This window comes from Numida meleagris, chromosome 6 (genome assembly GCF_002078875.1).
Source record: "Numida meleagris isolate 19003 breed g44 Domestic line chromosome 6, NumMel1.0, whole genome shotgun sequence".
In the NCBI taxonomy this organism is placed as follows: domain Eukaryota; kingdom Metazoa; phylum Chordata; class Aves; order Galliformes; family Numididae; genus Numida; species Numida meleagris.
The window spans coordinates 45,556,618-45,581,742 of record NC_034414.1 but is presented as its reverse complement, the minus strand read 5'-3'; the positions used below and the strand labels follow the sequence as shown (position 1 = coordinate 45,581,742).

At 37.1% G+C, this 25,125-nt stretch overlaps 2 protein-coding genes across 5 annotated transcripts in view; both read left to right on the top strand.

Moving 5' to 3' along the window:
• Positions 1–20,660, top strand: part of RPS6KA5 (ribosomal protein S6 kinase A5) — a 77,455-nt gene extending 56,795 nt beyond the window's left edge. For all 3 annotated transcript variants that reach the window (XM_021403949.1, XM_021403951.1, XM_021403950.1), the window contains 6 exons: positions 1,029–1,122; positions 2,287–2,457; positions 5,689–5,880; positions 6,485–6,644; positions 7,404–7,567; positions 8,548–20,660. In XM_021403949.1, coding sequence (XP_021259624.1) covers positions 1,029–1,122; positions 2,287–2,457; positions 5,689–5,880; positions 6,485–6,644; positions 7,404–7,567; positions 8,548–8,787 — 1,021 coding nt within the window. In that variant the 3' untranslated portion in view covers positions 8,788–20,660. The remainder of the gene's footprint in view (positions 1–1,028; positions 1,123–2,286; positions 2,458–5,688; positions 5,881–6,484; positions 6,645–7,403; positions 7,568–8,547) is intronic.
• TTC7B (tetratricopeptide repeat domain 7B) overlaps positions 24,604–25,125 on the top strand; it is a 127,968-nt gene continuing 127,446 nt past the window's right edge. Inside the window, exon 1 of one of the 2 annotated variants that reach the window (XR_002440305.1) lies at positions 24,604–24,876. Coding sequence is in view for 1 of the 2 variants with exons in the window: in XM_021402002.1 (XP_021257677.1) it covers positions 24,756–24,876 (121 nt within the window). In the remaining variant the exon portion in view is untranslated. The remainder of the gene's footprint in view (positions 24,877–25,125) is intronic. The other variant, XM_021402002.1, reaches the window with a different exon arrangement.

Here is a 25,125-nt window from a genome sequence, read left to right as displayed (position 1 = left end):
GATTTCTAGTAACTGCCTCAAAGTCAGACAGTCTTTTACAGTTTCAGAGCTTCCATTTGTTTTTCATAATACTGTCTGTCTACAAATCTGAGATGCTACCATTTATAGAAGGGAGATGCTCAGAAAAGTCCAGGCACAAATTTAAAAGGTTTGTTTACGTTAATGAGCCTTTTTAGCCTGTTTCCTAGGTTCACCTTCTCCTAGTAGTTTTGAGGTACAGAGGTACAAGTGAAACAGCTTAGTTCACTTTTTGATTATATGAAGCCTGCAGAAAGACGGAATTCTTTGGTACAAAATTCTCATCATGGTTCTGGTCCTAACTGAAAAACAACAAACCACACAAAACTATTTATGCAACCAGAAATGCAGAATGTATGGTGAGAGAGATTCTACCTGTGTTATCCATAAGGGATTCTCTAAGTTAGTACAGGACTTGCCTTTCTTACTCGAAAGGAGAGAGTTTTGGCAAAAATACTCATGCATTTTTTGCCCCAAATATATCAATATGTGTATTTAGAGTAAAACAAAATGTTCTGATCCTCAGTCACTATTCACATAGGTTTTTATAATTTTTTCTAGTAGGAACTCATTATTTCTACACAAGAGTGGCAGTTTTTATCTCCTATAAGAATGGAATGAGTTGGGGCAATAATTTTAGTCTTCAGGATAAAGCTGGGCTGAAAAATATTTGTAGGAGCAGAGGTGAAATCAAATTGCCCTGGTTTAAGGAAAAGGTTTGTTTTAGGTAGAAACTATTTTGCAATATCTTTTCAGCTTTTACTGTACTAATTTACAGTTGCATCAAATCAGATGGTGTTTTTGGGTGTGGTATTTCTTAAATGTCCTAATTTGCAGGGTTACGTGGATAATTTTGCTCAGCTTATTTTGAATATGGTTTTAATTACATTCATGCAGTTGTAATGTTCAAAAACCTGGATTGCAAACAATTAAAAAAAAATAATTGCACATTCAAAGTGTAACACTTTTCTCAGTAAAATTGGTACAAAATGATTTCTCAACTTTTTCAGGATGGAAGCGAACACCCAGAGAGAAATAACAGCTCTGAAACTCTGTGAAGGACATCCCAATGTAGTGAAGTTGCATGAAGTTTATCATGACCAGGTATTTTGAAGATGCATTTGCCAAACACATTACTTTGTGTTTACCCAAGTATGTTAAGAAGTTAAGCTTACTATTATTGCATAGGCAACTTTTTTTTTCCCAGGGCTTTTGTCCAGTTTCAAAGATGAAGCAGAAGTTCTGTGTTCAAAGGAACTAGCATTTACTTTTTGGAAATCAAAAATGTATTTGAAAGGTATATGCTATATGCAGCATTTTTTTCTTCCATGTAAGTAACTTTTAGTGGTGATAACCAAATAACTAGCTAAATTACTGGAAGTGAAAATAGAGCCATGGAAGTGTTTAAGGCCAGGTTGGATGGGGGCCACTAGGCAATCTGATCTAGTACTTGATCTAGTGGTTGGTAGCCCTGCCTGTGCCTGAGGGAGTGGAATTGGATGGTCCTTGACATCCCTTCCAATGGTCTCAGACATGTGGTCTGAAATTTGGGTGGTCCTGTGAGGTGCCAGGAGCTGGACTCTGATTCCTATCTGTCATTTCCAACTTGGGAACACAATACTGTGAAGTCCAGAACTAATTGAAATTTTTTAGTCTTGAAGTTTCTGCAATTTGTCTAAAGAAGCTCCAATTTTTAACTTAATCAAATGTCAGTTTGATCAAATTCTGTATTAGTAATTCAACCTTACGGTATTACTTACTTATGTTTAGTAAACCACAGAATGTTTGCTAGTGAAAATATCCTTATTCTTTCCAACTTTCAGCTGTTTTCAAGATATGAAGAAAAATTGCGAGAAAGGATGTCTGAGAAGCGCTACTAGCAATAGGACTAGTAGACACATTGTTCTTCTGAGAAGTCTTGCCTCTTTCTGGACACACAACTATCCTTCTGTTCCTTAATATGTAAATGCTGTGCACCTTCTTTTCCTGTATATTTCTGTGAAATTGCTAGTTTCTTGACCTGTTCCCTTGAACATGTTCTTCTTGGCTTTCAAATGTTACATTGTTACTGTATTTCAGGGGAAGGAAGTGCTAGTAGCCAATCACAGGCCTACACCCATTGACTTGAGAATGCTGATTTCACTTTCTGGACCCTATAAAGCTTCCTGAGAAGCCTACTATTTGTTCAGTGGCAAGACATGTGAATTGCAGTTATCGTGTGTTAATGTGTACATTTCTAATATCCCATCTTTTTCTTTATGGTTTTAGCTTCACACTTTTCTAGTAATGGAATTACTGAAAGGGGGAGAATTGCTTGAACGCATTCAGAAGAAGCAGCATTTCAGTGAGACAGAAGCCAGTCATATTATGCGCAGACTTGTTTCAGCAGTGAGCCATATGCATGATGTAGGAGTAGTCCACAGAGATCTGAAACCTGAGGTATAGTGACTTCCTTATACATGTTACAACATTAAGTTATTAAACTCTTCTACTGTTGTTTCTTACTTTTCATAAAACAGTATCCTTTCTACTGAGCAAATTCTATAGGCATTTTTCTCTTCTTAGGTAAAAGTAACTGTTGGGAAACATTCTGAGCTTTGTTAAAAAAAATTGCACAATAACATGTTTGAAAACATTCTTTACCTATTTGGGGACCAGTTTTTACTAGTGGTAAGTATACTTACTATACAGAGCAATTCATAAGCAGAGCTAGGCTGCTTGATTACTTTGTACATTTTCACCTTTTTTTAATTTTATTTCACTTGGTGAGGCTTCTTTTGGAAGCAACTGCAACACCCTTGTACCATCATATTCTCCCAGTCAAGCACAAAGTGAACCACAGGCTAGTACAGCCGACTAATGGAGACATGTGATTTGAGTTCAGTGGGTTAAGAAGTTTCTCAAGAGAAAAAAATATATTGTTTAATGTGTATTTTTCAGGAATCATTGTTCTGAGTATTAACAGTATTGTGCAACAGCATCTTGCCTTCAAGACAGTTTTATTTACTCTAATACAGTTGACCACTGTCTTTGTTCTGCTTCCTGGAGTCGAAGTTTGCTCCTTCTAGTGTCTTTTTTTCTTCATTTTTTTGGTCAGCAATGGGCTTAGATAGGTGTTAGGTTTATTTGGCCTAGGAATCGTGTAGTTTCGCATTATTTTGTCCAGTAAGGACATTATATTCTACTGATGATTGCAGTCAGCATATATCTTTATGTAGCTACACGGTTTGTATCTGGAGTTTAAAATGATCTACAGTTCCTACTGCTGTTTCATCCTTTTGTAATATACCTTCTCATATTTTACAGATATCTCTTTTATAGTAATTAGAATTCTAAGTATAAAGTCAACTTCTAGATGTTAGCATTTAAGTGCTAAACCTATGTTTGAAAGCATCTCTGTACTAAATAAGCAGTGAAATAAAGAAAAGGTATTGTGAAATGTCAGTTGAAAATATGACTCTTTGTAAAAGTTCTTCCTTATGCCATCAAGGAAACAAAACAGCCTTTGGAACAAGTCCTTGTTGAAAGAACAAAAAGTAGAAATCCATTGTCTCTTTCTTTTCTCCCAGTTTTACTCTTCTCACTAACTTGAATATAAAGGCCAGATTCTGTAAAGCAGGGCTTCTTTCAGCCGTGTCATAAATTAAGCAATCTTCGGTTCTATATCATATTCAAGAAGAGAAGCCTGGATGGTCCAAGTAATGAAGGGTTTGCAAACAATTTATAGAATGCATTTCCTCTACGGAGTTGGACTTAACCGACCTGTCTCCTTCCTGCTTTTTGTTTTGAAAGTTACTATTTTAGGTTCAGGCGTGAGCTTAGTATGGGATATGCAGGTTTCTCAATATAGATGTGGTTAGTACACCTTTCTGTAAAAGGATGTATAGAAAACTGCTGCTCTTCTAACAGCTCTGGTCAGATTTGTTTGATGCTCTGCTTTGGCATCTGAACTGTTACTGTTAAGTCTATTTTTAAAAATGTAACTGGTTACGTGTCAATAAGGATGGGGCTTCTTTTTACTAGTGTGGACTGGAAGGCTCTTCTGTTTAAGCAGTAGCAATTAGATCACAAATATTGCTCTGCAAAATAGAGAAGTAGTACTGGATAGGAAAAAAAACAAACCAGAGAATTCACAGAAGAAAAAAATTAATGTATCATATGTGACCATTTGGAAACTCTCAGTAGAGGATTGGGGGATTGTTTTTTTCTGTGAAGTAAACATTAATATGTGAATAGGGCTCTAAGGATATTATAAAAAAAATATACCAAGACATAACTAACCACAGAATTGTAGGAATTGGAAGGGACCTCTAGAGTTCATTGAGTGCAACCCCCTGCCTACAGCAGCTTCCTTATAGTAGGTTGCAAGTGTTGACATATCCTTAAAATATATGTGGACTGTAGCTTTGGGGTCTTGATGAAGTACAGTTTATTTGCCTAATCAATAAAGGAATCTCAACCCAACTTAGAACATTTGGACTATATCATTTTTCTGTACATAACCAATTTCATTTTCAGCTCGAGAGAGATATTTTTAAACCAGTATTGTTAAAATTGAAATTGCCATGTTGCATGTAGCGTGTGTCATCTTTATCCATATGAATGTTCTGAGGTTCTGCTTGTGGTCTAGTAATTGTTTGTTTTTCTCTTCTTAATGAGTTTGAAAATAATTTTTTTCTGTTCAGTCATTCACCTTTTATATTAGAAAATTACATAGGCCTGTAGGTTTTCCTAGCATTGAAGAGATCAAACAGTGAAGATAACAGCAGATTTTTGCTCTCCTCTGCTCCCTCAAAAGTTCAAGGGGAAGTAGAAGTCAGTAATAATTAATCTCTGCCTCAGCTATTTTTTGTAAGCTTTGCTCTTGTATATCCCTTGAGAAATACACACAGAGAAAAGTATAGATTATCTTAAATCTTCTCCTGAGCTGACAACAACTTGTCTTTCTTCAAGTCTGAGATGCTATATTCCGTATGTAAAGCTGTAATTCTTGGGAACAGTTGAAATCAAGTTTTACTACTTTGGTTTGATGTTCTGTTCTGTGACCTTCCATGCCTAAACATCATTCATCAGAAGTCTCACTGAAAGTATATCTCTGTTGCTTTGGGGTCCATGCCAGGCAACTACAGGTGCACTTTCTAGTCCTCTGTCTTTTACTTTCAAATTATTATTTTGTTTTATTGTGCTGTCATGGCAATATGCCTTCAACGCGTTACCACATGAGGACCAAAGTCTATTCAGTTGCAAGACAAGGCATGCAACAATAGTTCCAGACACCACAAAGTGATCTTTCATTATGTGCCAGAAGAAAGTGGATGCTTAAAAACAAAAACAAAACAACAACAAAAAAACCCCTACTTTTCTCTGTGGAAAAGGCAATGTTGTTGCCTTTACATTTTTTTCTTGTTTATATTTGCCTAATTATTTTTCTCACTGGTCTTTGCTGAATACATTTTCATTAATACTCCCAGATGGCCAGCCAATTTACACCTTGCATTTTCTTGCATCTGAGTACCATTATTTGTACTTCTCAATTTTTTCCATTGTTTCCCAATGCCCCCTTTACATAATGAGATTTTTTCCTGTAGTAATAAATGTAGAAGAATACCTAGTAAGGTGTTCTGAATGATTTTCTAACTAATGCTAATACCAATATTGTTTGCTTTTCAGAATTTATTGTTTACAGATGAAAGTGATAATTCAGAAATAAAAATAATTGATTTTGGCTTTGCTCGTTTAAAACCACCTGACAATCAGCCTCTTAAGACTCCATGTTTTACTCTGCATTATGCTGCCCCAGAGCTCTTTAATCACAATGGTTATGATGAATCCTGTGATCTCTGGAGTTTGGGAGTCATTCTGGTAAGTGAATTTAAAGGGTTTTTAAATTTTAACTTTATTATATGTGTTTACTTTTTTACTAAAATGCAAAGGATTTAACATTGTTTCAGACTTATTGGATAGTTGGTGCATTCAAGTGAGAAGATACTGCTGCTCAAATAATAGATTCCAAAGACAGATATTTAATAGGAGTGAAGACTTTTCTTTCTTAAGCAGTAAATTTAATTCAGTATTTCTGGGAGTTGAAAAAATACTCAATGCAGTCTGGTTCTTAAAAAGAAACATTCTTGTTAGGAGATTTTACAGGCATCCACGTAATCTTTTGAGAGTTTAAGTTCAGAGAAGGAAATCGGCCTCTATTCCAATATACAGAAAATTATTTTCAAGAGAAGTATGCTTGATCTAAATACCATCATGTTTTGACTGTGGTTTTCTGTAGCTTACAAATACTTTTTCTAACGAGGGCGCCATTGAAAGTCTTGTGTGTTTAACATTCTCTATAGCTTTGAAAATGTGCTAGTCAAAGTTCTTTTATATAGTGCTGGTGATGCTGTATAAATAGCAGTAACTGTCTATGTACGGTTTTCAATAAATGTTTGTTAATATTATTTTGTTCTCGTGACAGTATACGATGTTATCAGGACAGGTACCATTTCAGTCTCAAGACAGAAGTTTAACGTGTACTAGTGCATTGGAAATTATGAAAAAAATAAAAAAGGGAGAATTTTCCTTTGAAGGAGAAGCTTGGAAAAACGTTTCTGAAGAGGCCAAAGAGCTAATTCAAGGTAGGTATTCACAAATACTTTGTGTTTCTATTTCCAAAGGTAACATTTATAAAGCTACCTAGTACCTGAATGCTGTGTCTAACCTGCCAGAGTAGTATCCACAGCTTGGGCTACAAGTTTTGATCACAGTTGGACCTATCAAAATGGGATTCAGAACTGTACATATGCCTGTCAGAGAGCTTTCTAATTTAAGTAAGATGTTGATAAAAGGTTAGTGTTTCCATTTCCTGGGGTAGGAAATATGGAATGTTTAAAAGCAGAAAAAAAAGTTATATTTTGGTTTTGTGAAAACACCAGGTTTGTTGAGATACATGTTTTAAAAGTAGAGCTTTTTCAGAAAATAAATGTATTACCATCTTTTCCTTGAACTGTGTCTTCGAATGAGTGTGTCAAGACTGCTGTATTTCTGAGCTGCTTTGTTTGCATTTGCTATGCTTTGTGTTCCCTTTGAACATTTTAGTCATCTAATTAAGGCATTCTAAGAAGTAGTTCTGAATCTGCATAGAAGCAGGCTTAGAAGGCGTCTTTGTGCCAAAAATGTAGGCATATCCAGATTCAGACTTCAGTGGATTGTGCTGAGAGTCTGGGGATTGCTTTCTTGGATTTCATTCTAGACAGGTTTTAAGTGACTAAATCCTCTTGTAGTTTAGGCCTATCTAGGATAAATATTGTCATGACTTAGTTATCAAAGCAATGCACTATCTCTTAAAAGAGGACAAATCATTCACAAATGAAGAGAATGTAATATATTTCTATTAGGACTTCTAACAGTGGATCCAAACAAGAGAATTAAGATGTCCAGTCTGAGATACAATGAATGGCTTCAGGATGGCAGCCAGCTGTCATCCAACCCTCTAATGACTCCTGATAATTTGGGTTCTTCAGGTGCTGCAGTGCATACATATGTCAAAGCCACTTTTCATGTAAGTTCTAAAAAAATCTTATGTAATAAATTTTGTAATTTGCTAATCTAGATTTTTGTTCTCTCTTTAAATAAAAATACGCGTTTGTCCTTGTAATTCAGTGATTGCTTACTACTGCTTTTTTTTCCCTCTGCACCTAACATCCACAAGTAAATACAGTGAAAATATGAATGATGAGACAAGAATAATAAAATAAAATTCTTGAAGACATTTATGTTAATGAGGTTTTTGAGGTTGAGAGACAGCTGTTCATGAAATATCTATAAAAATATTCTCTTTCTTAGAGAAATATATTGAAAGAACTAGTTTTTATAGAAAGGGGAAGAAACTTTCTACTTCAGTCACTGGAATTTTTATCCTTCTCATGGTTACAAAATCAAGGTTATATTTTTTGTACATATGTATTTTGTATTTTAAGTATCTTGGATGCTTTTTTAGTAGACTTGCTCATCTACCAATATATGTTTACTAAATCAGTTTGAATTTCAACTGTGTTGTACAAACATAGTATTGATTCTCATTATTCCTTCTACAGAAAATGAACTGAAATTGAGCAGTTTTGTGCTGAAGCGCTTGTACACACTTAAGCAGAGAAAAAGAAAAGTTACTTTGAGAGGTCTCAATAATGCAAAATAATTTGAGCTGAAGGAAAAAGGTTTTATTTAACTTAGTGTAGTTCCTGAAAATGTAGTCTTGAGGTAGTTTGTCTCAATAAAACTTTCTAAACTTAAAAGAATGGGGGAGGAAAAATGCTAGTTAATAATGTTATGTATTACTCAAATACAGATAATGACAAATTGACTCTTAGATATATGTAAAGGCTATTAAAATTACTGATACTACTGAAGAAATAATTAAGATAAACTGTAATTTCTTGACAGATTCGTATAACTTACTGTTGAGCATTCATTATAACCTATTAGCCATAAAATGTCTTAAGCCTCCTAAAAAGCTTAGAATTACCTTTTATTTTTAAACAGGCCTTTAACAAGTACAAAAGGGAAGGATTTTGTCTCCAGAACGTTGACAAGGCACCTCTTGCAAAGAGAAGGAAAATGAAAAAAACAAGCACAAGCACGGAGACACGTAGCAGCTCCAGTGAAAGTTCACATTCTTCTTCCTCTCATTCTCATGGTAAAACTACACCTACAAAGACACTGCAGCCAACAAACCCTACAGACAGCAATAACCCAGAAACCATCTTCCAGTTCTCTGACTGAAAAGCAGAGAATACTTTGTCTTGAAGATTTGTGTGGTTATAAACTGGGCAGTACCTTTGTCTTCTCCCACCCTTCCTCCCTGTGGCTTACAGGCTACAGAAATATGTCCGTCGCTTTAATAATGTATTTCAGTCATACCTTTTTAGCTTCATATTTCAAAACATTTCTTTTTAGCATTAAGTTTGGTATCACTGGATATGGTATAATACTATAATACAACCAACATTATATTCTCTTAAGGATAAATTACTAGTTTGCAGTCAGGCTCCTCATGGTAAGGAGCTATTCTGCCCTTGGTTCAGCTTGGAGGAAAGCTGTTTCTTAGTGTCAAAATCTTCCTCCCAGATTCTTCTCCGCTGTTAAAAGAAAGGAAAGCTCTGTAAAACATAGAACTCCTGAATCTTCTGCTTATGTCCAGCTATGTGAAGAATGTCATAGTGTTTAATTCTTCCTATACATAAGTAATGATTGGTATAATTCACCAAAGCAGTAAAGTACTCAAAGACCACTTAAATTTGTGGTTACATTCTATCCCATTTATTGAAATTTTAAGAAGAAAATGTAGTGTTATGCAACTCTTAGGTTGCTTTAAAAAGTTGCTCCATATATCTTGTTTTAAAAAATTGAGAATATGTCTTAGATTTTTTTTATTTATTTACTTTTTTAGAAAACATTTAGAGTGAAAGATGTCTGATAAGGTGACGTGTCTAGTACTGTGCAGTAATTTTTATTTCTACTTTTTGACGTTAATAGCTTTTAAAATGTTATACAGATTCTAAAACGTGATGATATAACAGAAAGTGAAATTTCATATTGAATGTTTGAAAAATGGTCATGCGTTAAAATATCTATTTCAAAAATTAAATATAATTTATATTTTCTTTTTATATTTACACAAGAACTTTAAAATACTGAGATTTTTTTAAAGATACAAAAACTCCAGTTTCAGCATTTGTTATTATAGGGTCCATACAAATATATATCAAGTTATTTGAATTTTGCATTGTGCAAATACATCAGTATAATAGTGACTGTAAAATATTAGAATATATGTTTTCTTCTTTGCACTTTATAACATCAAAATGAGATGTTTTATAATAAAGTGCACTCAGATTTCTCTTCCTACAAGGTGCTGAGCACTATTTTATTGAGTTGAGTGACCTGAAACCCACATTATATGGTGGCTGTGGTCACTGTGAAGGAGAATTCTGTACTTTGCAGGAGTGAATCCCTGTATATTATCCGCTGTTTTCATTCCTTACTTAAAACTGCAAAACTCTTTCTATCTTGCTTTTACATTGTATATAACAAATACTAGACCTGGGCACCTTGTGTGTAGTGTAGATGTTAACAACTTATGCACTGGGAATACTAAAGGGAAATTATATTGAACACTGTGCTTCACAACTTGTTCACTGTGGTGTTCTACAGTGAAGTATTTCCTACTGTGATAGTATAGTATGTACATAACTGTTTGGAATCATAAATGTGACTTACAGAAACATCAGCATAAACTTTTAAATCAGCATATTTTATAAATTTATGGAGAGCTCTTTTACTGCTCATATTGTCCATGCCTAGAGACAACTCCAGTTTTGCAAATGCTTAGATGTGTAAGTTTCTGCTAAAGTCAGAGAGAGTCCTTGTGTAAAGTCAATTAAATGCGTAAATTTCTGTGATGGAAGAATAATTGACATGAGGATTTTGTTAACAGCTTGTTCTACCTTAAAGTAAACTTAATCCAAACCCTATGCAAAAAAAAAAAAAAAGATATAGGAATTGTTTATATCAGTGGTTTTATTTATAGAATTACATCAGATATCAGTATTGACAAATACAATACATCCATGTTTACAGGGATTGCGTGTATCAAAATATGGCTTTGAAGCCCAACACGTTTGTTCTGTGTTTCTTTAATATTAATAATGGCATTCTGAGGTTTTGGAACTGCTCATGTGAAATAGTTTACTACTTTCTTGATGTGAATGTCAACAGTAATTGCAGCATTAATTTCAGGTTGATGTGAATATTGAGATTTGCACTGTTTATGTAGAGGTAGTATATTTAAAGATCAGTGTATGTGCTATTAACACAACCGATTTTAAGTGGCTGATGTTAAAATATTGAAAAATAATTGTCAATGTAATATATTCAGGTTTGCTTTCTGAATGCTCTCTTTGGAAGTGATCTCAATAGTGAAAATGGCTCATTTGTAAAAGAATACTTTCCCTCTCCCCAATAAACTTGCTGTAAATACAAAAACAACAATCCACAATTAATACTTTTTATGTAGACAATACAAGTAAATTGAGGGAGGGAGAGAAGGTTGTTCTTAAATTTTACACCTTAAGGAGTTCTTGGAATTTATTGTCTTCATAGTGAGAACAACAAAAAAGCTATTTTGGATTTGATTTCTTTCAAGGATAACAAAAAAACTTTGGATATCAAATAGGTCTGGAATATTGTGACCCTTGTGAAATAACTTTTTAAAGTTAGAAGCATCATACATTTGTTTCTCTTTTGGGAAATTTAAGCTGATGCCTGACAAACTGCTGAAAGAAGATTCATACAAGAAACTGTATGCTGCAGATGATAGCTGTATTGTCAGTTGTTGGGGTTTTTTTTCCACACAGGTTTTGAGGTTGTTGTGAATCTAAAATGATTAGAATTGATCTCTTGCATCAAAGGTAACTTTACTCAATTATATTTCTATTTCCTCTTTGTGCTCTAACAGTAGTTATTTAATAAAAAATTGAAAACAGGATGTTTTTTTTTGGTCTGGGTAAGTACACTTAGCTGTTGACTTGCATTTGCTTTGAACCAGTTACCTGGGATAGCTGAAATATTATCATCTCTGACTTTCTACTGCATCCAGGTAACAGACGTCTTGTGTTGGACACTAAGCTGCTTGGATTTATAGGTAGGCATCTATCGTAAACAACTTCTGTGTACTCTGATTAAACTGGATTTTCAATGTAGGCAGCTCAAGAGTGGGTTCACTTTTTGTTCAGATGCAGGAGGCTATTTACTTGTGGCAGAAATTTCTTCTGTCTCAGCTTAATCTGTTGCCCAGCCTGGCACTCAAGGTATATGATAAACATGGACCAAATTTTTCACACTCATACCACTTCAAATCTGAACTATACAAGCTAATCTTGATTATTACTTAAAATACTTTTTATTGCCATCTTAAAGAGGTGTTAGACTGTAAATTATGTTTATACTCAAATTTCATTAGTGCTGCTATGAGTCAAACAACCTTAATGTCTAGAAATGATCTTTCCTTACTTTTGTCATATGTGACACAGTCAGCAATGTTGTAGGCAGATTTCTTTGGAAGATTGTATTTCTTATCAGTAAAGATGTTTATATTAATCTTAAATGGACTAGATACTGTGTTTGTAAAGCTATTTCTTTGTAATATTTCTTGAAATACAGGTATTAATAATGTTGAAGGTTTTAGAGGAATACAAAGAAGGTAATACTTTTACTGTTCTTCTGACTTAGTGAAGTTTCTACCCTTCTATATAAGGAAAAGCAGGTGAAATGTTTGTTTCTTTGTAGAATGATCTGTGCATTTGGCATTTGCATTGTTTGCTGCTACAGAAAATATCTTGACTAAAATACTTTATTAACAGTTTTGAGGGGTAACATAAAAATACAGTATTGCATCAGAATGATTTGAAACTTGTGAGTTGGCATTGCCGATGTATATATTTTCTCTGCCCTTTTCCATGGCTGCTACTTGAAACAAAATAACAGTACCTGCACAGCCATGTTCCTTAGTGCTCATCCAGGAGCAGAAGGCTGTCTTGGTTAAAAAAAAAGTTAAAAGTCACATGATTATCTTATATATTTTATTAGTTCTGATGAAGTGTTGTAGAAGTCTCTTACTTTTTCAATATGCGCATGTATTATGTGCATGTGTGTAGATTCATGTTGTATTGCACAAATCTAGGCCTCAGTTGGAAGTAATAAGCCTTTTTTAAAAGAACCTTCAGTTTACTTACTGTGTGAATTCTTGACTCATACAGATTCAGAGGAGCAGACAAGGGGACTGCTGCAGAAGAGGAAGAAGGTTAAGGGAAATCAATAATGAGAGGCTTCGGGTGAAATGTTTTTGTTATTCATCAGGTATAATTCCAGGTATTTTTACAACAAATTTTGCTGTTTTCATTCTTTTTCCCCCATATACAGCAGTCTTTCACTGCACTGACTTTTACATTGCAGAACATTGCATTCCCTTCCTTCAGGAAGTAGCATGCTTCTGCTGTAAATGTCTTGATCTTTGTTTACCAGTCAAAAATGCTTCTGAGTTAGCTCCTTTACCCACAGGACACTGGAGTCTGTTTAAAAAAAAAAAAAAAAAAAGCTGTTGGCTAGCTCTTGCCTGCTGTCTGTCATTTTTATGTATCGCTTTTTCAATATATACTAGGAGTTCAGAGCACCTACATAGGAAGGAAGATCTAGGAATCAGGATGACTCCAATGACTCCAGTACTGTGTACTGGGACAGAAAGTAGTGATGCTCTTAATTACATAGACCAGTGGGAGCAGTCTTGTTTGTTGTGCCTGGATGCAACAAGAGCAGAGAAATGTAAGACATATGGAATAATGTAAATTTGAATAAAACACTTTTTTTTTTTTATGGCCTTCATTTTCTTTTTGGTGGAAAGGGAAATTTCAAGCTTCTTGGAAATCAATGGTAAGTGAGATAAGATGGTACAGACTGATCTGACAGCCTCCTGTCACTCCCAGGGCTGTTTCTGATCCTTCTGGCCCCCATCTCTGGTCTTTTCTTGGTTCAGGTATTATCACCGATCAGCCAGCCTGTGTTTTGTTAACTGAGACATTTTGGCTAACACTGAGAATAAAAGGGATTAATTGATTTCAAAGTAGCAATGAAACACTGCAAAACTTATATATTACTATGATTTTTGAAAGCTAATATTCTATTCAAATGTAGAAAGGAGTCCCTACTATTCACACATGTTGGCAACCCATCTGGCTGTATTTAAAAAAAAATAAAAAACCATGCAGAGGTATGCTAACTTCTTTTGAAATGCCAGCAATAAAGCCAAGAAAAGCAGACCTCTTTAATTGCTAAGGAGCTGTTCAAAAACCTGTCAAATGAAACTACAACCTGATTGCAAGCTTGCTGCATTTTTCTCAATACAAACATAACTTTACTCTTGTCAAGAAATCAAACCTCATCAAATCTTAAAATTGGGATCTCATTTATGTTTGTTTGATTTTCTTTTTTTTGTTGTTCTTTTAAAATGCGTAATTCTCTTGGTATGATTGTGACAGAAGGCTTATTTTCATAAGGAAGAGGAAAATCTAAGGTTTTAGGATAAGACCTTGTGAACAACCAAAAGAAGCCTACTGAGAAAGGTAATCACTGTTCTTATCTAGTTTAGTTTTACATATATATGCATTACTAATATTTGCTGACCGTAATAGCTACCTTAGTACATTTTATATCAGTTACGGGTGTGATCTTGTGTTTGACACTTTCAGGTATGCTAAAGTATCTTTCAAGTATAAACTAGTTTTTGAAATTATGGCTAAGTGAGAAGAAAGGAGGAAAAAACAGTTTGCAGACTGATGCAAAGAAGAGATATTGCTGAAGGTTTGCTCCAAGTTACGTTTACAAGTGACAAGGGAGTCAGGTTACCATTGTGTGATCTGAAGGAATGTACTCATAATTAAGTCTTTATCCTATTTTCCTTTAAAATATATAGTGAGGAAGAGAAATTAAATTAATTCACAGAAGTAGTGAGTACCTCAAAGCTTTTCTTAGATGTCTCCTTAGTGATTTCTCATTCTTAAAATACATAGCTCAGCTATACATAATAGTTACTCTCTTGAAGCTATGCATACTTGAGGGAACAGGATTCCGCTGTCTAGTGGTAAGTTCATTGTACAGTGATCATGTAAATCAGAACTCAAGGTGCTATATCCCTGCTGCTTTAAAGGTCAAGTGTTAATACTGTTCTGTGTAATATATATTGCTACATCAGGCCACTTGGTTTGATTTAAAGACTGTCAGACTGGAAGGAAAACTTGAGATCTGTTTCAAGTGAACACAGAAGTGAGATGGAACAAGCCTTTAATCTTAACTTACATCTGTATTGCAAACATGAATAAAAGTTTGGCATTGGCTTTCAGCCTTGGCAGTCTTATCATCGATGTACTAGTGCAGCAAATTTTGTTGCTTCCAAATATCATAGAATCACCAAGGTCGGAAAAGACCTCCGAGATCATCCAGTCCTTACTGTACTTACCTCTTTCACCTGTAGAGAAAAAAATCTGCAATACTGTTTTTTATTTCCTGTCAGGAAAAAAAACGTGTCTTCTATCAGAGTCCCAGTTGAATAGATCCTCCATAAGCTCTACCTTTACCTTTGAAGCTATAAATGCAGGAATACATTAGTGAGGAGTTCTGACAGCTAGTTATGGAAAGCAGGCTGGATTAATTTGCACTAAGTGAAATAGGACGTGCTATTTCTTGTTTCACTGTGGGCAGGGAGAGAGAGGAGGCAAAGAAATGGAAGAAAGGCATATTGAGCTCATAATTTACAGGATATTCTGATTTCAAAGAATTGTTTCTGAAGAATGTACCCAAGATATTGCCAAACTTAAATTCTTCGAGGAAAAAAGTACCTGCCAGCGTTTTTCTTGGAGAGGAACGGTGCCATGTTCAAACTTCTAAGGCAGCAATACATCCATGTTCGGTCTTGATTTCCTTAAATCATTTAATGCCATTTTTCAACAGATTATAGTGAAGAATGCTTATCTCTAAAATTCTTAGTCATATCAACGAAGAGGAAAACTTTGCAGCAGAATTTTACTGAAAAAGAAGCTGAATAATTTTAATAATTTTACCTGGTATTGGGTATATATTCAGGAGATTTTTTTTGAATGTGGAATAAACTAGAAGAGGTGATCATTCTGTGAATGCAGTAATGGAAGAAATACAAGCTGTTTTCTGGAAGACTCCTCAAAACTCATCAGAGATTTGCAGATCCAGGTGCTGGTTAAATGCTCTCATCTCTAGGGCTGTTAAAGCCTAATTGTGCTGATCCAGAAGATGGTAAGCTCAGCCTGTTGTCCCGCCTGTCAGAATCATTGGCTTATGAAAATCTATTGATGGAGCTTCTCCCATAAGAGGTCCTTTTCTTGATGTGCCAGTCTTAATAACCACCTAGGAATGAAGAGCAGCTTTTAGTAGTTCAGGTTCTTTGTGTTGGAATGATACCTCTTAATATAGGTTTTGATATTCAGCCACCCCATTTTCTTTTCCAGATCACTGAGTTCAGACATAAGAAAACAATTTTTTTTGTTGCCTTAAATTGTGTGGTTAACCACTGTGGTGGCTTCAAAGTTAGTGCAAGGCAATCTAAAGAAAAACATGTCATTATGAACAATTCAACCTTAGTTTCCTTTAGGGGAGATTCTTTGCTGAACTGTGCACAGTGTAAAGCAGCACTATGGGTATTCTTCTGGTATAGCTGGTGATCTTGCTTGCGTGTTCTTCCACTGACTCTTAAAGTCATGCTGGTAATTTCTTGTGAAAGAGTTAAAAATTAAACTGAGCATATAAATTTCAGGCACATAGTACTTGGATGAATCCAACTTTGTAGGTAGTAACCCAAGATGTCTCATGTTAGTTACATTACGTACAACTTCTGTGGCAGGAGGGAGAAGTATCTGAACAACTTTCTAGAATAGACTGATAGCGTTTGGTAATAGCTCAGACTGATCCCATCTCTAGTTCTGTCAGGAGCTTACTCTTTTTGACAAAAAATGTGTGAGTATGTCTATGGTGTTGTGCTATCAGTATATTTAAATGCAAGCAAAAAAAACTGAAACACGCTTTTCCAGGGTACATTTGGGTTAAGTATGTTATGCAGTTTTGGGGTTTTCAAGGGGAGTGAAAAACACTAATTATTACTACCCTGTTCTATTCTTTTCATGAACTTCCTGTGTATGTTAACACTTTTAATTCAATTTCTCTAGTTCTTTCTAGCTTGAAATGCACTGGTCAATGAATATTTTTCTCCAAACTACTGTTACACTTACTAAATGGAATGAATAATTTTAGAAGTCCAAAAAGAACAATTTTAAAAGTACAAAAAAGTAGTTTACTTTAGAATGAGTGACAACATAAAAGGATAGACTCAAATAACGCTTCATACTTGAATATATTCATACTTGAATATAAATGTATGCTGGAGTCAGGTCTGGCTGGCTGATTTGACTTTTACAACTTGGAGTTGGGTTGGAAGCAGTAGGTATTTGCTTGGTCCTACTGATGGTAGGAAACCTGAAACCTCAGGTTTTTTTTAAGAACCTGTACTTTGACTCAACTGGAGTGCTGAAAGGTTGAAAACAGGCAGTTGTTCCCTAGAAACTTCATTCATTAATCATCTTTGTGATCTGAAGATAGAAAGTTAAAGCCCACAGAATGCGTAGTTCATATCTTTCACTAACGAACTGTAGTCACAGTAATGCTCTATGCTTGCTTTTATCAATCTGTCTAATATATTCTGTTCCTGTGTGTGTGCTGATAGGTAGAATGATGTCCAGGGCAATAAAGCAGACTGAAAATTACCCATTCTCTGGCTTCAGGCAAATGTTAGACCTTTCAGTGTCTTCTTTGATCGTGTTATCATCTATTAGTGTATATTAAATAAGCTATGCATCCGTCCTTATCTTCCCTGACAAGAGTCAGTGGAACTTCTTGTAGAAAGGAGCTCCTACATAAGGCAGTACATGAAGAGGGAAAATGGTGATATCTGGAGAATCTCACACTGCAGTGTGTGAAGCCAACTGAATATAGCAAGAACATAGGTTATGCCAAACAGTCAAAGTACTGAGACCAGAAATGCATGCAGCACCCAAGCTGTAGATGTGCCGTGGTTTGCAGAGCAGCAGAATGATGTCCACTTCTTTGCTCTCTGTAGCCTTTCTGGTGATGGCAGACATTCTGTAGGCCACCAGTGCACAATGCAGCAATGATTTCAGGGAACTGCCTGTGATCTCCTTTCTGATACCCCGTGTAAAAAAGGTTGTTCAATGTAAACTGTCTTCTGTTGAGCAAACAACTTGTATTTCACCAATGCACATTACTTAAAAAGCATACAGTCTTGTTTTGGAGACATGAAGTTGAAGAATCCACCATCTCTTTGATATTTAACCGAATAGTTAAATCTCCTGATAGCTTTAAAATCAGATCTAATTTTTTACATACATTTCTTTGTCACAGGACTCCAAATTTGAGTTTATTCTCTCTATTAATCTATTTATAAATGCTGTATCACTTACATGAAGTTTTATTTCCAAAACCTAATACCAGTATTTTGGTGGTTCTGCCAGTTGTTATAGTTAGAGGTAGACTGATTGGCCAGGTCTCCTAACTGTAATGCAGAAATGGCAGCCAGCACTTACTGGGTCCACATGTTGCCAGCTCCTACTGTTCCTACCCATCTGAAGTACAGGTCTCATGGAATTTGCCCAGCTGATTCTAGGAAGTCTCCTCCTCTCTCTGAAAAGAACCTTGCTTTTGGAAAATCATGATGTAAGTAAGTGCAGATGTAATTTTCCAGGTTTTTTCCCTAGGGTCATGTCAGGCTATGTCTTACTGCTGTTCTGTCTTCCTTTCGCATGACTCCAGCCTTCTCATGGGGTGTCACTGGCATTCCCCGATCTAATCAGAGAGATGTGATGAGACTGAAGGTGGCAATCCTGTGTTTTAGTACTACTATGTACAAGAGTTTAAGACTTCTCTGCAATTATTAACATTGGAAAAAAAAAAGCCAAAACAATTTGCTCTGATTTTATTATTTTAAAACACAGAAAAACAATATTTGCTGAGAACACACCATACTTTTCCTTCCTGTAACAATGAACAGGTGAGGTTGCTAGCATTTTTCATTGTTTCATCCTCAGCAGCTGCTAATCTCGGTGGATTACTCTGATTTGTTTAGTTTTCCTTGCACATTTGTTGTAATACTCACAACACAGAGCATTCTCCATGGACGTTTTAAACTGTAAGCTACTGCTTTAGAAACAGAAATTATATGTAGTTTTTTACTCCCTCTAGGGGTCTAACACTGCAGTTTGCAAGTTGATTAACTGCTAATACAGTGGCAAGGACCAAGTTTGAATGCAGTATGACACTAGATCCTTAAAATTTAACTATCATTGTTTTTCCAGAGGTATTTAAATAGCAGTGTGCAAAATATTGATGCGTATTAATAATATACATATTTTTATTAGTAGTGAGTTGCTAGGACACATTGCAAAACAAAATTACCAGAAATTCAAAGCTTCTCTTCTGTGTAACAATAGCATATATTTAAAAGGGTTGAATTTAGGAACTGAAGAAAAGCTGTAAGCCAACTGCTGCACTATGCTTGCTATATCAGTAATGCTAATGCCAAAAGCACACGTTCTTCTTCCCTTAAAGTGGGTGCAGAAGTGCCATTTGAAACACCAATTATATGAAGACAGTCATTCCCGCAGAGATGGAAATTGATCTTGGAACAAAACCTAAGTATTATTTGAGCCAGTAATGTAATGAAATCAAGCAACTGTACAATAATATAAAAGAGCTGCTTCTGTTGCTTTCCTAGCTGAAGAGATTTTATTCAGATTCACAAAGAGCTTCATATTTACTGAAATACCATCTCCTAGCTTCTTAAAATGTAATATGTCTTACTTTTTAAATTTTATTTTAATAAATAGCTTAAAATAGTACAAGGTGTATATTCTGTGCTGGATAGAACAAAATTAACTGAAAAGCAGTGATATAACTGAAGTTTAACGAGGTTAGCACTTTTCTAAAATCACATCTATTTATTTATTTCAATGCGCTTTTATTCTGGCCACTTTTTGCATGAATGAGTCAAAAGAATAGGAAAACATCTTTATGTTTAAGCCTGTGTTTAGGCCTTACCTTGGCCTTCCCTGAACTTGGAAGTAGCTAAAGCATGCCTTTTAAATCCTTAGACCTTTGAAGAAGGCTGGAAAGTTTTGTATTGGCACAATAAATGTGGGAAAAATCTAACATTGTTCCCATTTTGCTTCATATTATTTACTAAGGGTTTGGAATAGCAACTTTACTGGCAATGTAACGGTGTAACTCTAAATATACATTTGTGTAACAAGTAATTAAACTTCAGATAAGAATACATCTATTAAGTCCATCAACAGTGAAGTACGTTTTTTTTTAATGCCATGTTTCTTATGCTTCTTCATATGTGTAAATATGTGTTTGTGATGCAGAGGATATTTTATAACAAATGTTATGACAGGTTTAAAATACAGTGTGAAACATTAGTCTAAACAGTGTGATTTTTAAAATACATTGCTTATTAAATTGTTTGTTGCCCTTTCATTGCAAGTACTGATTCCCATTTACTATGAATGGCTGTGGAAAGGAGATGTTCTGGAGTCTGGCTTCTTATCTTCTGCAGCACAATTACTTATTAAGCTTCAGATTCAGCCTATCAGTGCTGATGACTGCTCACACTGTTTTTCATAAAATGCTAAAAATAAAAATCAACTGATTTCATAAAATTGTGAAAAATATATCTGATAAGGCATGCTTTCCTTTTCAGGTATCAATTATACTCTCCATTATTTGAAAAAAAATTATCGTTATCTCTTGAATCTGAAAGCAGTGAGCTGTAAAATCAAAAGTTATTGTGGAGTGGGAGAAAAACGTGTTCTAGATTTCTAGGTTTTCCTGAATCTGGGTATGAATTTAACTTTCAAACAGCAGTAAGGGCTTTATGGTTTACAAAATTATGTACATTCACAGATGTAATTATTTTATCTTTAAGGAAATAAACTCATATAAAAATCCTTGCAATGTTGAAATATTTTGTTACAGCATATTTCACTTTGTGTGACTGCGTTCCTTGCTATGAGGTGTGGTGGAAGGCAAGTTGCATGTAGTCATGGATGTAGTCAAGCTTCTCTTTTTAATATTGAATTTTTAATTCCGCTTATGCTTTGTGGAGATAAGAGGAACTCTCTTTTGTTACATTACATTCTCCAGGGGTCGGTGTTGTTCAACATCTTCATCGACTACCAGGATGAAGGGATAGTGTCCATGCTCAGCAAGTTTGCTGATGATACAAAGCTGGGAGTAGTGGCTGACACACTGGAAAGCTGTGCTGCCATTCAACAAGACCTGGACAGGCTGGAGAGCTGGGCTGGGAGGAATCTGATGAGGTTCAACAAGAACAAGCGTAGAGTCTTTCACCTGGGGAGGAATAACTGCAAGTATCAGTGCAGGTTAGGGGATGACCTGCAGGAGGGGACCTCTGCTGAGAAGGACCTGGGCGTTCTGGTGGACAACAGGTTGTCTATGAACAAACAGTGTGCCCTTGTGGTCAAGAAGGCCAAAGGTACCCTGGGGTGCATTAAAAAGAGTGTGGCCAGCAGAATGAGAGAGTTGATCCTCCTCCTCTACTTTGCCCTGTTGAGTCCACATTTAGAATACTGTGTCCAGTTCTGGGCTCCCTCGTCTGAAAAAGACAGGGATTTCCTAGGAGTCCAGCAAAGGGCTGCGAAGATGTTCAAGGGCTTGGAGCATCTCCTGTATAGGGAAGGACTGGATAACCTGGGTCTGTTCAGCCTGGGGAAAAGAAGTCTGAGGGGGGACCTTATGAATGTTTATAACTATCAAAAGGGAGGTGGGAGGCAAATGGATGAGGCCAGGTTCTTCTCAGTGGTGCATAGCAATAGGACAAGGAGCAGTGGCCTAAAACTAGAATGTAGGAAGTTCCATACAAATATGCGGAAGAACTTCTATATGGTAAGGGTGACAGGGAACAGGTTACCCAGAGAGGTTGTGGAGTCTCCTTCTATGGAGATATTCAAGACCCGTCTGGATGCCTACCTGTGCAACCTATTGTAGGGAACCTGCTTTAGCAGGGGGGTTGGACCTGATCTCCTGAGGTCCTTTCCAACCCCTGTAACTCTGTGATTCTGTTTGCCTGAAAATCTCATTTCTGTGATGTACATTATAGGACACCCATCGCTTTTGTTTTTCGTCGTACTGTATGGAGTAGGAGTGCAGAAAATTTCTTTATTAGGTTTATTTTCAGATTACCTGGAGTATCAAGGTGTTCTTCTGGATTGAAAATTACTGTTCTTTCCTACCTTGCTCATGTAATTGCACTGAACACAATCAAGCATTATTTCTGCTATTGCCCCGTGTTGGAGGAGATCTGGGGCTGAGTGGGAAGGGTAGCATGAGGCAGAGGTAGACTGACATAACCTCATTTATTTTCCGTCTTTATTTCCAATCAGATCTCAATACATCTTTTCCAACTAGCCAGCTAACTCACTGTACCTGTGGTCTTTCTATTTCTAACAAAGTGCGCATGCATCGGTCCATACTGGCAATTTAATTAATAGGCCATTTTCAGAAATTAACACTCTTTTGGTTGGAAAAATAAATGATAGTTGATGAGAACCTGGAGGATCAGACTTGTTTTCTGTATCACTTTTATACTGTTCATTCCAGATTCATTATTGCATGTGGTTATGGATCATCTACAATGGAATCTTAGAACTGTCATAGGTATATGGAAGTTTTGCTAATGTTAAAGCAGACTTCCTAATTTTTCCAATGCATTTCAAAATACACTATTTCCTTTTGCATAGATGTCTCACTTCATAAATAGTCACTTCTTAGATAATAAGTCTGAACTGTTATGTAAACATCTTAATACTATTCCTTTTCTGGTAGCTCTTACTGAAATGATGTGATCAGTGCAAACAGAATGTGTTGAAATTGTTATGAATAAATATGAGTAATATTCATAAGCAAATTAGCTATTTGGAGAAATTAAAACATTGGTTTTCCTCCTCTTATGCATAAGACAACCAGTAGCAAAATGTCAGGGATTTCCAGCTGTCTTTCATTTGCTGCCTCATTTTTCATTTAATCCTTTTATCTGACCATTAAAACTCCATTCTGTGATCAATTTAATGTTTTCCAGATCTTCTGAAACCTCACTTAAAACAAGAAATGTTTTATCACATCCTTCTCCTTTCACTTTTGTTGCAGTACTAAATCTTCTTTCTGCTCCTGTTGTACTCCACTGTATTTCTTAAACACGGTTATGTTTTGCTATTGTTTGTTTCTGTTTCACTTCTTTAAATTTGAAGTACATGCTGCTTGAATTTGAACTGAAGCCTGTAAGTACTGTAACAGCAATTTGGGGAAAGGCCGGATATTAGCTGAATTTTTTATTATTACATTTTCAATAGCACTAGGAGTTAAAAGTAAATTAGTTGTAACACTGAGAAGGGCGTTTGTTACCTGGCATGGAGTTGTGAGAGCTATGGTCTTTCAGCTGATGATAAAAAATATATATATATAATAATAATAATTTTAAAAAATGAGCAAACAGCTGTTCCTAATGTGTGTGACACACACACTAATTAGGGAATATTACAGAAATTTTGCTTTGTGGATAGCAGCTCTACCAGTGCCCATAGGTGTGTTGTGTTTGCATTTAGCTGAGATATTTATATAAATGCATGTAAAGGTGGCTGGTGATGGCACAATTCCCCAAGAGTTTGAAGATCGTAATTCACGGGGTTTGGGGAACAGTAAGTATTGTTACGGACGGTGGTTGACTTGTTCTCACAATAGTAATGTTAAGTTTGCTCAACTTTGAATTCCGTGTGTGATCTTGATGTTTCTGAAGTCTAAAATGCATTAGACCAAGAAGAATGCAATGTGTACAGCAGCACTGCACCCAGCTTGTGCTTTGAATGTCTGAGCCAGTAAGCAGGCAGCAGTCCTCACAGACTGAGGCAAATACATATTGGTTTTATTACCTTCTTTCTGTGGATAAAGACAATAAATTGTACAAGTCTGCACTTGGATGTTGAGACATCTAAATCATTTACATTTGCTGTGTCCAGTGTCTTAGATTGCCCTGCATCCTGTGTAACCAGTTCTTCTGTAAGGTGGAGACTCTATCCTTATTTTGGGAAATGTAAATAGCAATTGGAAAGAATAACCTTCAGTGCAACCTTTGTGGTTTGCTGTGTGTTTCAATACAAATCAGTTTAGACAGTGTTGTTCTGAGGTCTGTGTAAGTTTATAGAACTGGTGTATCCTGTAGGTGAGGTAACATCTGACACAGATGCATGGTATTTATTCAAACTGGTTTTAGTCTAGTGTTCTTGTTCCACGGAGATGCTGAAACGCATTCCTTCTGTTAGGACGTGGGGAACAGCATGTACGTGGCCCAGGCTTTTGTTATGTGCATGCTGCTGTACCCTCTGCTTTTTGGGTACGAAGAGGTGAGCACCCAGTGTGGGCGTGCTGGGCTGAGGTCCACCTCTGTGTAGCTGGGTGCCAAGGCATGGGATGGGGCCCCTGAGACAGGAAGAGTGTGGGGCAAGGCGTGCCTGTGTGGAAGTGACCAAAATATCTTCCAGAACCCCGAGGTAGAGGAGATGAGAGATCGCAAAGTAGGGGAAGACTGTTCGAGGCAAAAATTGATTTATGCTGCGTGGAACAGCCTAAGAAACAGCGGAGTGGTGTGTGTTCGTGTACGTTAGTAGGTGGACGGATGAGACCGCTGGTTTTCCCTTTTCCCCCACGTGTGTCCGGCCCTCTCTCCCGGGGCTGTCATGGCGCCCGGCCCGCGTCCGCCCGCAGCGCGTCCCGCCGGCCCTGGCCACCTCCTGAGAACGCGGCCCCGCGCGGGGGCTACGAGGCGGGGCCCGGCCGTGTTCCCGCCGCTGCCGGCAGGGGGCGCCGCTGGCAGGGAGCTCGGCGCGGGCCGCAGCCCTCGAGTTCCGCCGCTCCCGGCGCACAGGCGCCCGGTGCCGCCGCCGTCCTTTCCCCGCCTCCGCTGTCTCCTCCTTCCCTCCCGCTCCCGCCGCCCCGGCCCCTTCCCCCGCCGGGGGCCCATCGGTCCGGCCATGGCCACCAAGAAGGCGGGCTCGCGGCTGGAGACGGAGATCGAGCGGTGCCGCTCGGAGTGCCAGTGGGAGCGGATCCCCGAGCTTGTCAAGCAGCTCTCGGCCAAGCTCATCGCTAACGGTGCGGAGCCCGGGGGCGGCGGGCGGGCAGGGCCGCGCCGGGCTGGGCGCGCTGCCGGACCGCGATGGCTCCCGGCTGTGCTCGTGCCCCTCTCCCCCACCTCGTCCGGCGCCGGCCGGCTCACCCCGTTGCCCGCGGGGGACCCGGCGTTTGTCAGAAACCGGCGCCGGGATGCGGCGGAGCGGCAGCGCGGGCGCGGTGAGCCGCGGGAGGATGCGGGCCGCCGCCTCGCTGCCTCACATCGCCCGG